This window comes from Macaca mulatta, chromosome 3, assembly GCF_049350105.2.
Source record: "Macaca mulatta isolate MMU2019108-1 chromosome 3, T2T-MMU8v2.0, whole genome shotgun sequence".
In the NCBI taxonomy this organism is placed as follows: Eukaryota; Metazoa; Chordata; class Mammalia; order Primates; family Cercopithecidae; genus Macaca; species Macaca mulatta.
In genome coordinates, this window is record NC_133408.1 from 81087868 (window position 1) to 81102638 (window position 14771).

General features: G+C 47.8%; 1 protein-coding gene across 28 annotated transcripts in view; it reads left to right on the forward strand.

Moving 5' to 3' along the window:
• TNS3 (tensin 3) overlaps positions 1-14771 on the forward strand; it is a 308803-nt gene that overhangs the window by 67650 nt on the left and 226382 nt on the right. For 21 of the 28 annotated variants that reach the window (XM_015133583.3, XM_077996802.1, XM_077996781.1 and 18 more), the window contains exon 3: positions 12852-12889. The exons of the other annotated variants lie outside the window; for them this stretch is intronic. In XM_015133583.3, the coding sequence (XP_014989069.2) occupies positions 12852-12889 (38 nt within the window). The remainder of the gene's footprint in view (positions 1-12851; positions 12890-14771) is intronic. 28 annotated transcript variants of the gene reach the window in all.

Below are 14771 nucleotides of genomic sequence, written 5' to 3' on the forward strand. Positions count from 1 at the left end.
TACATAGATTATGTAAGTAATGTTAGGGATGGGAGCTGCCTCCCCGAGACGAAGCAGCACGCCGGGCCCCAGTGGGTCTCGTTGTCTCTGGGCTTGATTCTTCGGACTGTGAAGTGGGCAGTGAGGCCTGGCTGGCCCTGCTCACAGGCTCTTCGGAGGAACGTGTGAGTCAAGGGACGTAAAAGGACTCTGTCAGCTCCTGTATGTTTCATCAACAGTAGTCAGTGCCACAGCCGATTCAGTGTCCTATTCGTGAAGATTAAGGCCACCTTGATTGGTTTCTGAGAGGCTCAGAGGTTAAGCCTGTGATCTCCAGAGCCAGGCTGATGTGAGTTCAGACCTCAGTTCCACTGCCTCCCTGTGCTTCAGTTTGCTGGTCTGCCACATGAGGACAATAACTGAAACTCATCGAGGGGTTGTGTGAGGATCAGATTCATGTCTGAGCACGTGAACCGTGCCCATATGATAAGAATCCCTTGAGGGGGATAACAATGATTGATTGATTGATATTCTTTCTTGTAGAGATGGGGGTCTTACTGTTGCCCAGGCTGTTTTCCAACTCGTAACCTCAAATGAGCCTGCCAACTTCGCCTCCCAAAGTGCTGGGAATTCAGGTGTCGGCCACTGTGCCTGGCCTCAACGATTATTTTTCGAGAAAATAAAATCATATTATGTGGAAAGAATGAGAGAGAAAGAGTAAAACCAATTATCTGGGGATAAAAACTTCAAGAGTTTTAGGGGCTGTTGTCTTGAAGTGTGGTTCAGTGTTCTTGGGCAGATCTGGCGTGGGGAGGTGAGGATCTGTGAAGAGAGTGAGAACAGCAAATAGATAAGAACGTGGAGATGGCCGCCCTGTGACATGGGCGGAGGCACCTTGCGGTGACATCGAATGCTGCCTGTGCCGCGCGGGCACACAGAGAGGGCTGCTCTCGCTCGAATGGGAGCATCTTGAGCCTTATCCCCATTCCTGGGCTGGTGTCCAACAGAGGGTAGTCTGGAGGGTTTGACTTCCCTTTTGGGAGGCACCTGGCTGAGGAAATGGTGCTGTGGGAGGCAGGCTGGGTGCAGCCAAGAGCCTTGGGGTCTCCACAACCCCAGTCAACCTGCCACAAAGGCCTGTTGTGCAAGTACTGGAGTTTGTGAGAGTGACTATCTTGGTTGACTGATTCTTGATTGATTGATTATTGATTGGTTGATGCCCTCAACAATTAATTTTATAGTGTCTTTTGGGTGCTGGCCTCCCTGAGGCTGTGTGGCCCAGCGCCCTGTCACCTTCTCACCCATCTGCTGCCATTTTTCTTCTTGTCCCTTCAGACTTTTCTTGACCTCCGATACATAAATGAGTGTGGAACCCTCCCTCCACCTTTAGGCTCCCGCTGCACTTTCCTGGAGTTACTTTCCTGTACCTCAGGTCATCCTGATAGAATCCACGGTTCCTGTTGATTTTCCTTTCCTCTTGCACTGCAGTGTACATTCATGAACATTTTCTGTGTTTCCAGTCGTATCCAGGTCCAGATCAGGTTCTGCCCTGTCGTAGGTGTCCAGGACATATTTATAGGCTTACAAAATGTTTCAGTTGTGGGTGTTAATGAATACCAGTGGAATTAAGGAGGGAATAAAAGGTAGAAGTATTTAGTTTGGTGAGTATTAACTTGTGGTTAGCTTTGCAATTTACAAACATCTGGTTTGTCGGAGGTGGTGAAGGTCCCTGTGGGTGAGTTCTTCCCCTTCCCTTTCCCGACGAGACTTATCTGAGGCTTGCCCTGTGGGTAGCCTTCCTGGGTAAAGATTGGTAATGACACCTTTCCTCTAGGTTTCTTTTGTCAAGAGTGGGGCTTCAGGACGCTGTGGCTGGTGGCCCTGGTAAGATGAGTGTGATTTGAAGAGGGGCTTGTGGAGACCATCCAGGAAAACAGCACAGCAGAGTTTCTGTTGCAGGGTTGGGCGCTCTTGTCTTCAGTCAGTGTTGGCCAGGCGCCAGTAGGACCATAGAATTGGCACACCCCATGACACTGTGAAGGAAAAAGAGCCTGTGTAAGTATACCAGGCTGAATTGGGATACAACACATGAACTAGATTTTTGTTTGTTTGTTTGTTTGTTTGTTTTTGAGACGGAGTTTCGCTCTTATTGTCCAGGCTGGAGTGCAATGGTGTGGTCTTGGCTCACTGCAACCTCCGCCTCCTGGATTCAAGTGATTCTCCTGCCTCAGCTTCCCGAGTAGCTGGGATTACAGGCGCACACCACCATGCCCGGCTAATTTTGTATTTTTAGTAGAGATGGGGTTTCACCATGTTGGTCAGGCTGGCCACGAACTCCTGACCTCAGGTGATCCACCCACCTCAGCCTCCCAAAGTGCTGGGATTGCAGCCGTGAGCCACTGTGCCCGACCCACATGAACTAGATTTTTATTTGTGTGTGTGTGTTTATCTTCACAGGGAATCATTTTAGCCATTGCTCTTGTCAGCGTATTAGGAGGAGTATGGACCTGGCCCAGCTCCTTAACATGCTGCTGCATGTGTAGATGGGGCACTAGCAGCGTAGGGGGTGCTGCTTACTGAGTTGGAGCCGGGAGCTGGTCTGTGGGTGTAACTGGGCCAGAGGCAGGATATGGGGACGCTAAAGCTCATTGAGTTGAGATGGGGTCCTGACAGTCACTGCAGGTGTAGACAGGCAGAGGCAGGATGGGAGGACACTGCTTGAGTTGAGATGGGATCCTGGCAGTCACTGCAAGTGTAGATGGGAGCCCGGCAGAGTCAGGGATGGGCTGCTCCACAGGAAGCTGTGGCCCTGGACAGTTGCACCCTATTTCTGTTCCTCAGTGCTGTGATCTTTACAATTTGTATGTCAGAGTAGTTAATCTCTAGGATTTTCTCTTTCTCAATAGACTATATAGATACCACTCCCCAAATCGACAGTTTCATAGTGTTCTCTACTTATAATTCACGTATGTCATACACATTTGCATTTTGATTCCTTTGTGTACATGTTATCTAGAGACAACAAGGTATGTCCTTTACATAGATTATGTAAGTATCATGCATCACAGTGATGTGACGTTTTGGTAGAGGTGTTCTTTCTTTGGCTTATTTCTGGGGAAGCAGCAGAGCATGGTGGAGGTGAGGTGGATGGTGGAGACAGCCTGCCAGTGTTCCTGCTCTTCCTCTTTCTGCTTAGAGTCATTGTGAGGAATAGCAGAGTAAATACACATGAAATACAAAGAACACTGGGGAGCTCTAGAAAGTGTTCAATGGTGTTAGTAATGACGATGGTGATGATGATGTTGTTAGTGATGGTGATGAGGGTGACAGTGGTGATGCTGATAATGATGTTGTAATTGATGGTGATGATGGTAACGATGATGGTGATGGTGGATGATGGCGTAATTGATGATGATGGTATATTAGTGACGATGGTGTTGATGGGGATGGTGATGATGATGGTGTGATGTTGGTGAAGATGGTGATGGTGATGATGATCATGATGGTGATGGTGAGTGGTGATGGTGTAATTGATGGTGATGGTGATGGTGTGGTTGATGGTAACAGTGGCACTGTGATTATGTTGACAGTGGTGATGATGGTGATGGTGACGATGCTGATGAATGGTGACAATGATGGTGATGATGATGGTGATGACAGTAATGATAGTGCTGTGACTGGTGATGGTGATAGTGGTAGTGCAGTTGATGGTGATAGTAACAATGGCAGTGGTGACGACTGTGATGATGATGTTGATCGTGATGATACTGATGGTGATGATAGATGGGGAACAGTTAGGGGCATATTCTGTGATGCAGGCCAGTCTTTTTACCATTCATTTTCTGGCTCATTCTTGGACTTTCAGGTCCTGACTTTCACATTTTAACCTCCTAGTTAAATGCAAATTGCATATGTGGTTAAGTTGGAAGAAAACACTTCATGTTTTAAAAACTGTTATATTAACGTGTAAGGGCCCTATTATCTCTACTCTTGGAACTTTAAGTAAGGGAAAGAAAAGATAGAAATGACATTGAGCAATGGGGTTAAGTGTCCAGTTGTGGTTTTTCTTATACTGCTCAAAACCTGGAACTTTAAGTAAGGGAAAGAAAAGATAGAAATGACATTGAGCAATGGGGTTAAGTGTCCAGTTGTGGTTTTTCTTATACTGCTCAAAACCTTGTTGGTGTGCCCATACCATCAGTTAGGACTCAGAGGCAACCAGTTCTCACTATATGTCACTGAGTTCCCTTGGGTGGCCTAGCATGGTCCAGTTGCCACCAATATCCCAAACTGGTTGTATTTCACAGAGGACAGAGGAAGGTGCTGTTATGGGTGAGTCTTGGCATTCTGGAATTGAGTAGATTGAGCCCCCAAAGTTACAAGTTTTGTGGGACTTGGTCCCTGGAAGAAGGTAGATCCAGGGAGGATCCAAGGTCAGACCATGCGGAAATGCTCCCCATTTGAGAGATGGTTTTCCGGAATCTAATAGTGATCTAATAGAATCAGAGAGACTAGCATGGAATGGGACAGGTTGGCACAGAATAAAGAAGTGCTGCACAAGAGAGACAGCTGTAGGGAAGGCCCAAAGGAGATGAGAGTTGAGAAAGGTAGCAAGGAGAAAGGAGAAAAGAAGCAAGGAGAAAGCTGAGAAAGGAGACCAGAGGGAAAATGGGATGAAGGGAGTTTTGTAAGAAAGGTTTGGTAATGGGTTATTCCACTTGGTTAACCCAACATTATTAAGCACCTGCTAGGAAAGAAAGATGAGAGTTTTGTGTCCTGTCTTTGAGTCCATCACAGTCAGCAATACACTAAGTGATTACAGATAAAAGTTTGGAGATAGATGGGCAGGTTTGTAGGTGTGTGTTTTTTAGCACTTGCTTTGGGCCAGGTGCAGTATTAGGACTCCAGGAGAACACGGTAGTTATTTAAGACTAACAAGGCAACAATGGGGTCACGGGGCCGAGCAGTGAATGTGGGCATTGGGCAGGCCTTGTCTGGCGGTCCCCCGCTGTGGGTCAGTCACTCCCCTCCTGCCTCGTGGAGCCTGTTACTGGGACACAGAGAGGCTGGCAAACTTGACAGTTGAAGCGAAGAGAAGGAGAGGGTGACTCACAGGCTTGTTTATAACTTCGTCAATATGTGTGGAGTGTTGTATAAAAGATTCTGACAACCCTGTAAGACAATGGCCTGGATTCCCAAGGCTCGTGGAGACGTTGTGAAGAATAGCAGTTCCAAGACAACATATAAAAATGTTGGGCGTTTGCAAGCCAGACAGCTCTGGGCTGTAACTGCTGCAGCGGGAGCCAGGATTCTTAAACATGAGTCTGGAAACCTCGTCTGACAAGGGAGCTGATGTGTGATTTGCAGACTGTCAGCTGTGGAGCTGAGTGTTCAGGCAAAGCCATGAGAAGGGGCCTGCCACACACCCGCTCAGATGCCGGAGGGTAAGCTGGGCTGGAGAAGGGACAGGCTCTTCACAGGAAAATGCTTTTGGTGGAGCCTACTTTCATGGCATGTCATCGACTATCTCACTTGAGATTTTTCAGCTTTTCAGTTTTGCAAGTTGATAGATGAAAAGTGATGTCTCCTTTTTATTATGTTTTTCATTCATCTGGTGATTACATGAGATTGAACATCTAAAAAGATACAGAAAAGCTGCCTGCAGCATTTTCTGTTTACTTAGCAAAATAGCCTTTCAAATCCTTTGCTCATTGCTTATTTAAAAATTATATTATTTTAGGGTATGGTGAGGTGGCTTATGCTTATAATCCCCGTATTTTGGGAGGCCGAGGTGGGAGAATCTGTTGAAACTGTGAGTTCGAGACCAGCCTGGGCAACAAAACAAGACCCTATTTCTACAAAAAATTTTAAAATTGGCCTGCACAGTGGCACGTGCCAGTGGTCCCAGCTACTCTAGAGGCTGAAGCAGGAGGATTGCTTGAGCCTGGGAATTTGAGGCTGCAGTGAGCTATGGTCATGCCACTGTACTCCAGCCTGGGTTACAGAGTGAGACCTCATCTCTAAAAAGAAAAAAAATAAATAACATTTTGAAAATTAAAAAATTTAAAAATCAGTTTTTTTTTTAATTTCTTTTTTTTTTTTGAGACGGAGTCTCGCTCTGTCACCCGGGCTGGAGTGCAGTGGCGCGATCTCGGCTCACTGCAAGCTCCGCCTCCCGGGTTCCCGCCATTCTCCTGCCTCAGCCTCCCGAGTAGCTGGGACTACAGGCGCCCGCCACCTCGCCCGGCTAATTTTTTTGTATTTTTTTAGTAGAGACGGGGTTTCACCGTGTTAGCCAGGATGGTCTCGATCTCCTGACCTCGTGATCCACCCGTCTCGGCCTCCCAAAGTGCTGGGATTATAGGCTTGAGCCACCGCGCCCGGCCTTTTTTTTTAATTTCTAAGAATTCACTACATTATGAATACTAAATCTTATATGTGATATTAGGCAGAACTTTGCCAATTTTTAATGACGTTTGTCCTCAGAAAAGGTCAGTTTCTTATCTTTCCACTTTGTACATTGCAAACATTCCAGTCAGTTGCTTATGTAAGTTTTTTCATGGCCTGTTTGTCACGCAAAAGTTGTAATGTTTGGTTTCTTCCGATCTACTCTTTTCATTTAGTTCATGCTCTTGTTCCTTGTTTTAGAATGCTTGCCCTTCTCCAAGGTCACAAAGATGTTCTCTGATATTTTATTCTAATACTGATTTCAGCTTTTCCAATTCTGAATCAGTTCTATGATTGATGCATCTAAAATTCATGGTATTTATGTTATTATTTTATGATGTTTTTCATGGAGTAACCAGTTTTCCCAGTTTTATTGTCTGGCTCCTCCTTTCTGTCTGAGTTGTGGTGTCTCTCTCCAGTGTCATGTTCTCTCCTATGGATGAGGCCACCACATATATCTGTCTTTCACAAAGTTTATTTCATGCATCACAGAGCGCTATATATCTGTTAGCCTTACCTTTTACAAGAACTTTCACATGTGAAATAGTTTGAGATCATAATTTTTCAGTAGCTACCTAATATTTTGTGTGTGTGTGTATATATATATAATTTTATCTTTTTATTGCTTAGGTAAACTTTTTTTTCATGGCAGAGAGGAATCTTGGCTATCACCCTGTTCTACTCCTAATTACAGAAGGGGAAATGGGTGCCAGAGGGGACATGACTGGCGCGGATCCTTGGTGAGGGGCTGGAGTGAGCATCAGACTTTCAGCTCCTGAGGCCCCTGGACATCTGCTCCTGGTCCTGGTGTGTAGCTCATGGTAGATGTTTGCTTTAGTGGGCTCACACATGTGGAGCTCCAGTTCTTGCACCAGGCACAGAAGAGCCTTTGCACACCAGCTCACTGAGTATTCCAGTCCAGCTCTGGGAGGTGGGCTCTGCGCCCGTAGAGCCGGGCTGGCAGCTGGCGTCACTGCTTAACCTGCTCTGCCTCCCAGAGCTGGCAGCCTCTGCTCTGTGCTGCAGTTTGCTGTTCGTACAACGGAGCGAGAATGTGCCTTTCTTCCTGGTCCCTGTGGGGACAGGTGGAACAAGGCGTCTAAAGTACGTGGAGTTTTGTGGAAGGCACGGTGGCAGCCAATAATGGGCTGCGTGGATGGAGCCTCTCCCAGTCAGCAGGGCATGTGTCTTTTGCAGGGGGAGGTGCGGCGGCTAGTGGGCTCCCAGCAGTGTGCCTGGGCTCCAGTTCTGCACCCTGAGTTCTCCAGGTTCCTCCTATGGGTCCAGCTCTGTGCTCAGAGGGGCAAGTTCCAGAGGCTGAGGCATTTTCATTCTCTTGCTTCGTTCATAGGAGTGGGAAGGCCTTCGCCAGAAGCCCGTGGGAGAATTCACTTACCTTTCTATTGGTCAAAATTGGGTCCTTACCCCATTCTGAGAGCCTCAGGCAAGGAGAATGAACGGAGTTGCCCTCGTGCTGCGGGTCTCAGGCACCCACTGTTAGGGTCCCAGAAGACCCTAAAGGGCTCCTGTCGGTGTGGTTTGTATTCATCACGATTTATCCTATTAGAAATAGGAAACTGATGAATATCAAAAATATTTAAGTCATTTAAAAGCAACGGTAATGAACCAATTATATGTTAAAATGAACATAAGCTTAATAAAAAATGACTGTATGTTTGAAAACAACAAAGCGAGAGGAGGAGCATTGTTTTGTGATTCTGTTATGCAGCCTTAATCAAGAGGCTGGTTCCCCTGCATGTAGTCTTTCTGCAATGTTTGGTTTGAAGTGTTGAAGATAATCTAGCCCCATAAACATATCTACTTGGGAAAGGAAGCATTTTAACAGGCTTTTCAGGCCATTGTAGATATTCCATTTTGATTCTACACCAAAACTCAAGTGACAATTGCTTAAAGTTCAGTTTCACTGTGGAATCTGAAAGTGTATTGGTAGAGTTTTTCCTACTCTGTTTTATTAAAATCCACTGGCCTGTCTTGCACACCAAGTGCATCTTTTACCCAGTGTGGAACACCACGCACTGGCTATTTGGAAATTATTGGTCTACTGACAGTTACTCAGAACTTTGAAATGTTGACATATTTGTTATACAGTCTCAGGAAAATCCCCACATTTGTTAATATTATTGTTGATTTAACAGAAATGTCCTAGGAGTTGTTAGGCTCTGGTGATGGGTACAAGTCTTTTTTTTCTTTTTTTTGTTTTAGACAGTGTCTCACTCTGTCACCCAGGGCGCGATCTCTGCTCACTGCAACCTCTGCCTTCTGGGTTCAGGCGATTCTTGTGCCTCAGCCTCCCAAGTAGCTGGGATTACAGACATGCATCATCATGCCCAGCTAATTTTTTGTATTTTTAGTAGAGGCGGGGTTTCACTGTATTGGTCAGACTGTTCTCAAACTCCTGACCTCAAGTGATCCGCCCGTCTCGGCTTCCCGAAGTGCTGAGATTACAGGCATGAGCCACCGTGCCTGGCCTGGTACAAGTCTTCTAAAATTCTAATTTTCACTTGAAATCTCAAATTTTGACATGGGTTTATGATGACAGACTCACTTCATTTTTGAGAAAATGACAAGCACTCGAGTCTGAATAACCACATTTTGTCTGCTGGGAGTTCTTTCAAATAAAAATGACATTCCCTGAGAAGGTGGCTAGTTTAGCTGACAGCTCACACAAGTGCTGTTTCAAAAAGGAGATGGGTCCGTGTGGCTGAGGGTCAAAAAGAACACATACATTTTGTCTTCCGGGCCTGTGTGCTTCGGAGATGGATTTTGGTGTGAAATTCTTCCACTGTTTGGAGCCTCCCTTGTGGCCAACACCTTCACAGCCCCGAGTCCCTAAACGGTGATCAGGTAATGAGGTCTCCACAGCGCGTGGACCTCCTGGCTATGGGCTTCTGAAAGCATACCTGGAACAGGTCGGGATTGGGACACAGTTGTCCTGCCCATGAATCCTCAGTCTCATCTCACATTAGTAAACCAGGTGAAGGTAGGTAGCTTCTTTCCAGGGTGTGGTGGAAATTTGCTAATACCCATGCAGTTCAAGCTTTTAGGTGCTGAAAGTATCAGCTGCCTGTCACTCCTGTTAGTGCTGCTGTTGTGAGACCCTGGTCATACACAACAGAGACGCTGTCCCTTGATGAGCTTGCAGCCCATTGGGAGAGATGGACACAGGGAAATCATCATGATATGACAAGCCATGATGACCTGCCATGATGGGTCAGTGGCACAGAAGGGTGTGAATTCAGGCACAGAGGCAGCTGAGCTGGGCCCAGGAGGGGAGGTGGGTGCAGGATGGCGTGAATGAGGAGCTGGGGTTGGCATGGGCAAGGTTAGGGCAGACTGGGGTAGGGCAGGCAGGGGGACGTCTCCTGTGGGTGGCAGGATAGGAAGCTGGGCCTGGGCACTCTTCTATTCATACTTTGTAATATGTCAGAAAGGCAAGGAGAGTACGGCTGGATGAAAACACTGAACTTGATGTACAGATGGGCTGGAGTCCCATCTTCATGGACCATGGCTGCCGCCTTGACTGAGACATCCTTACAGTTTCTCCCCGAGAGGTGCTTGCGAGGAGCAAGTGCAGTAACATACAGGAAAGTATCTTGTATGCTGCCTGGTGCAGTGCTGACCAGAGCTGGGCCACAGATAGATTGACAGTGGACTTGCTACTCTGAGGATTACCCATGCTCCTGGCAATCGAGTATAAAGTCTTAGTCTAAACATTTGTAAAACTTTGAGGGTCATTTGTCTACATACCAGAAACAATGGCCATTCCTCTGAGGATTGCAGTCTTAGCTGATGGGCAGTTTATACGATTTCACTATGATAATTGAATTTAATGATTTTGCCCTACGATGCGGATGACTGTCTGGTGGCCGAGGTAGGCCACCCACCATGGATGTATCATACCAGTGCCACCCTTGTACTGACCAGGGCCCTTTTTTTGTGTTGAGTTGGCATGTTGCATGACAAATGACCCCCAAAGTTAGTACCTTAGCATAACAATAAGAATCTGTTATCTCCCACTATGTCAATGATCAGGAATTTGGGACATAGGTGACTGGGCAGTTCTGGTTCAGGGTCTCTGGAGAGGCTGCACCATCTGAAGGCTTGGTTGGGGTTGGAGACCAGCTTCCGAGGTGGCACACTTCTATGGCTGGGAAGCTGGGGCCAGCTGTTGGTGGGAAGTCTCAGTTCCTCTCCGTGGGGGCCTCTCCCGCTTGAGTGTCCTCACAACATGGCATCTGGCTGTCCTCAGAATGAGTGATCCTGGAGACCAGGACAGAAGCCATGATGCCTTTTAGCCACAAAAGTCACACAGCATCCCCTCTGCCAGGTTGCACTGTCACACAGCCCAGCTGATTCACTGTGGGAGGGGGCTACACACCGGCATGGGGGCCATGAGTTGAGGTCACCCGGGCCATCTGGAAGGCTGACTGCTGCGTGATGTCATGGTCCTGTGACATGCTGGTAGACGTGTGTGAGCAGAATTCTTTCCCTGACTCTCACTCAGCCAGAGGCCAGAGGCCTGCCCACCGCCCTTCTCCTTATCTCAGTCCTTCGTGCTGGCCTCTGCCGGGGATGGTTTCTGTCCGGACTTTTACTCTTGTGTGGAAGCCCCTTGTTTCCCAATGGCGAGTCTCTCTTGATTTGAAAATCACTGATCACCTTTGTGTGTTTTGCCCATTAGAAGGTGTAGGATAAATACATGTCTTTGGGAATAATCTCACAAACCTCAGAGGCATAGAAAGACAATTCAGCAATTCAAAAAAATAGATCATACAAAGATAACGACCTAGCTGTAACTACTGGAGTTCTTTTTTTTTTTTTTTTTTTTTTTTTTGAGACGCAGTCTGGCTCTGTCGCCCAGGCTGGAGTGCGGTGGCCGGATCTCAGCTCACTGCAAGCTCCGCCTCCCGGGTTTACGCCATTCTCCTGCCTCAGCCTCCCGAGTAGCTGGGACTACAGGCGCCGCCACCTCGCCCGGCTAGTTTTTTGTATTTTTTTTAGTAGAGACGGGGTTTCACCGTGTTAGCCAGGATGGCCTCGATCTCCTGACCTCGTGATCCGCCCGCCTCGGCCTCCCAAAGTGCTGGGATTACAGGCTTGAGCCACCGCGCCCGGCAACTACTGGAGTTCTAATAACTGCTAGGCAGTGGGCAAGTGACTTTATCTGTTTCATCCTCATTCAACCCTACACAAACCTTTTTGACCTTTTGTCGTAGAAAACAGAGTGCAGGAGGGGGAGTGAGACATTGATTAAATTCACAGGGCGTCAACACGCAGAGCTGGGATGTGGGGCCCCTCTCTCTGACTTCCGAGGCCTTGGTCTTCAGGTTCCACGCACTTCTCCCTGTGGACATTACTTTCCAGTTTCAAAGCAAGGTCCCTTGAAGGATTCCATTTGACCCATAATAGCTCCGTGGGAGGAAACAGAGACCCAGCTAGAGGGGCAGAGCCTGGATAGGAGGCTTTGGTCACTGTTCCACAACCCAAGTGTCTTTCCCTCCTCTCACAGCTATCTCTGTGGGCTGGCAAACGTGAGGGAAGGGAGGTCATGTACCTGACGCTCCCTTGGAGCTGGCACAGGAGGCTGTGCTGGGATTATTCGGTGCTGTTGCTTCATTTCTCTTTCCCTGTCTTGCAAGGCCTGCCTGCAGCATGCCTGTGGTGGTCACGGGGAGGTTTATGCCTCATCATCACAGCTGCAGCCCCTGGGCAGGAGGGCCTGTGAAATCTGCATTGGTTCCAGCTCCGCATCGCATTGTTAGGGCCTCCGAAGGGACACAGGACTCGCTTCGTTCACACAATGACCCCTCTGGAAGGATTCTTCTATAGGAATTTAGACATGAATTTATTCTGACAGTCAGTTCTCAGGTTGGCCGGAAGTGGAAGCAGTTCCGAAATCCAGATGCACGACTTTCTCACAAATTTAAAGGCTCTAATCCAGTCTTTCATGGACACTTTAAATTCTGATTCTTAAGGGGCATTTTCCAGTTTCTCTTCTTTTTTCAGGGATCAGCTGTAATTTCTGGGCACACACGAATGCTTTCTGCTGCTGAACTTCACTATTCTTCTTTAGGGATCCAGTTTGGCTGGATGTACATATCCCTTGAAAAACCAATCTGCTCATGACCCTGCTCCCAAGACATTCCCACCTGAGCCACCCGAGCTGTTGCTAACAGACAACAATTGTAACTTGGCTCTTGCACACCATGTCCTCACTGCCTTCTGTCCACACTGCCATGTGTCATATGTAAAAATCTCCCTCATGCCAGAGAGAGGCCACCCATGGGATCTTCAAGCTAGAGGCTTTGAAGGATTGAGAGGGTTTGGAGATTTAAGAATTCTTGCTAGAGAGACTGCTTGACACACATTCTTTCTCTCTCTCTCTCTTTTTTTTTTTCTTCCAGCCTGCAAGTATTCCTGCCACAAGAAATGTGAAGCCAAGGTAAGCATTCTGTTGCTTTCCCGTGGGACTTTTTATAGCTGAGTTGGCCTTCATTGAATTATATGTGTGGGGTGGGGGGGGCCTCTTTGGACTGCAGCCACGGGAAGAAAACTCTTTAGGAAAGCCAGGGCTGGGATATGGTATATACCTTTCATCTCAAGAATAAACCAAAGAGCTTTGAAATCCACAGTTTTAATCATAGAAAATAATTCTTAAGAATTTGATTTCAGATAAGAATTCAATAGTTGTCCCCTGGCCACATCAACAGCTCCTTCTCAGTGGTACACGGTACCTGGTTTCTCACTGCCTTGTCATATTGCCTCTCGGGGGAGAGAGGGCAGGAGCAGGGAGGTCCAGGGCATTCCCCTGGCCTGGGGACTTTTCTGCCTCATGATGGAGATAGTTGTGCAAGATGGATTGGGGTTTTCAGCTGCCATGGAAACCTGGGAACCCTGGAGTAAGGTTTAGTGATGTTCACTGAGGTTTGTGAGTGCCTGGAGAGGTTAAATTGCCCGATGGCCTCTGTGACCAAAGGAGGCCTGGCTATGTCCTGTAGGGCTTAGGGTTTTGGTGAGTGGGGAAGTGAGGTGGCCTGGAAGAGCCGTGTGGGAAGTGACAGACATCCCAAGGAAGAAGCATGTGGTTTTCTACCTTGTCTTGGTGCCTGAACCTTCAGATCTCCTGGGGATGGTGACTGTACTTACGGAATCCCCAGGTATGATTTGGGTCTGCAGTCGGGGTGGCAGCAGTGTTTTGCCCCATCTACTGTTTGGCCCTGCCTATGGGGGCTCCATAGGTGTCCTGACAGGTTGTCCTCATGGCTGTAGGTCCAGGGAAGAAGAGTTTTAGAGTCTTGGGATTTTGCTACTGTTACAGACCTCATGGGTCAGCTGTTTTGATCATTTCCAGCCCTGCCTTGGGCTCCAAGTGGAAGGCTATGCTGGAAGCTGACTTCGTGTTACCATGAACTCACTGCACGTGGGTCTATTTTCCATGTGAGGACTAGGGGGGCTGGTTTCCCCGACCCTCCCGATCTCAGGCATACACAAACACACACATGCATAAATATGCACATGTGCACGCACATAAATACACATGCACCCAAACACATTTGTGCTCACACACACACATACGCGTAGGCATGCACACAAATACACGCACACATACACACAAAGTTGGAAGAACTAGACTAGTATAGCCCTATTTCTTTTTTCCCAAGATACTTTTCTTTTTAAAGTCTTTGTTATGGAGAATGCTGAGCACGTGCAGGAGCAGAGAGGATGGCACAGGGGCCTTGCTGCCCACTTCCTGAACCCCAGACCAGCAGCCCCTATGACCTGGCCACACCTCCTTGCTGGCTGCCTCTTCCAGATGTCACGTGGGTGCGCTTCTCGGGCCTCCTGGGTGCTATGTGGAGCCCTTCTGCTCTTGCTTTCCATCCTGCTCTGGAGAGGGCTTCCCCTTTCCCAGAGGAGTAGGCGTTTCTTGTTCACACACTCCTAGGCATAGCTGATTTCCGACCGTGGTTTATTTGAGGTTTTTTGTCCACAGATAGGCTCCTTTCCCAGGGTACTGTGCACCTTTAGTGGTGTGGGAGCAGTGCTTCTGAATACAGTGGTGGGTGGGGAAGATAGTGCCTTTGGGGGAGTATTTCAGACGTGGAGAGGTTCCCCCTCCCCTAGGAGGACTGGGATGTGTTGTCCCTCACCCCTGTTGTGTGTTGCCTTTGTCCGCATTGCTTGCACCTTGTGTCGACTGCAGAGTAGGATGAGGGGGTGGGCTGCTTGTCCTGACTGTGTTGCGGGCCCAGACACCTCTGAGCCACAGCCGCAGAGATGAGCCTGCTGTTGTTCCTTCCATTTCTTAAATGAGGCCTGCCGCC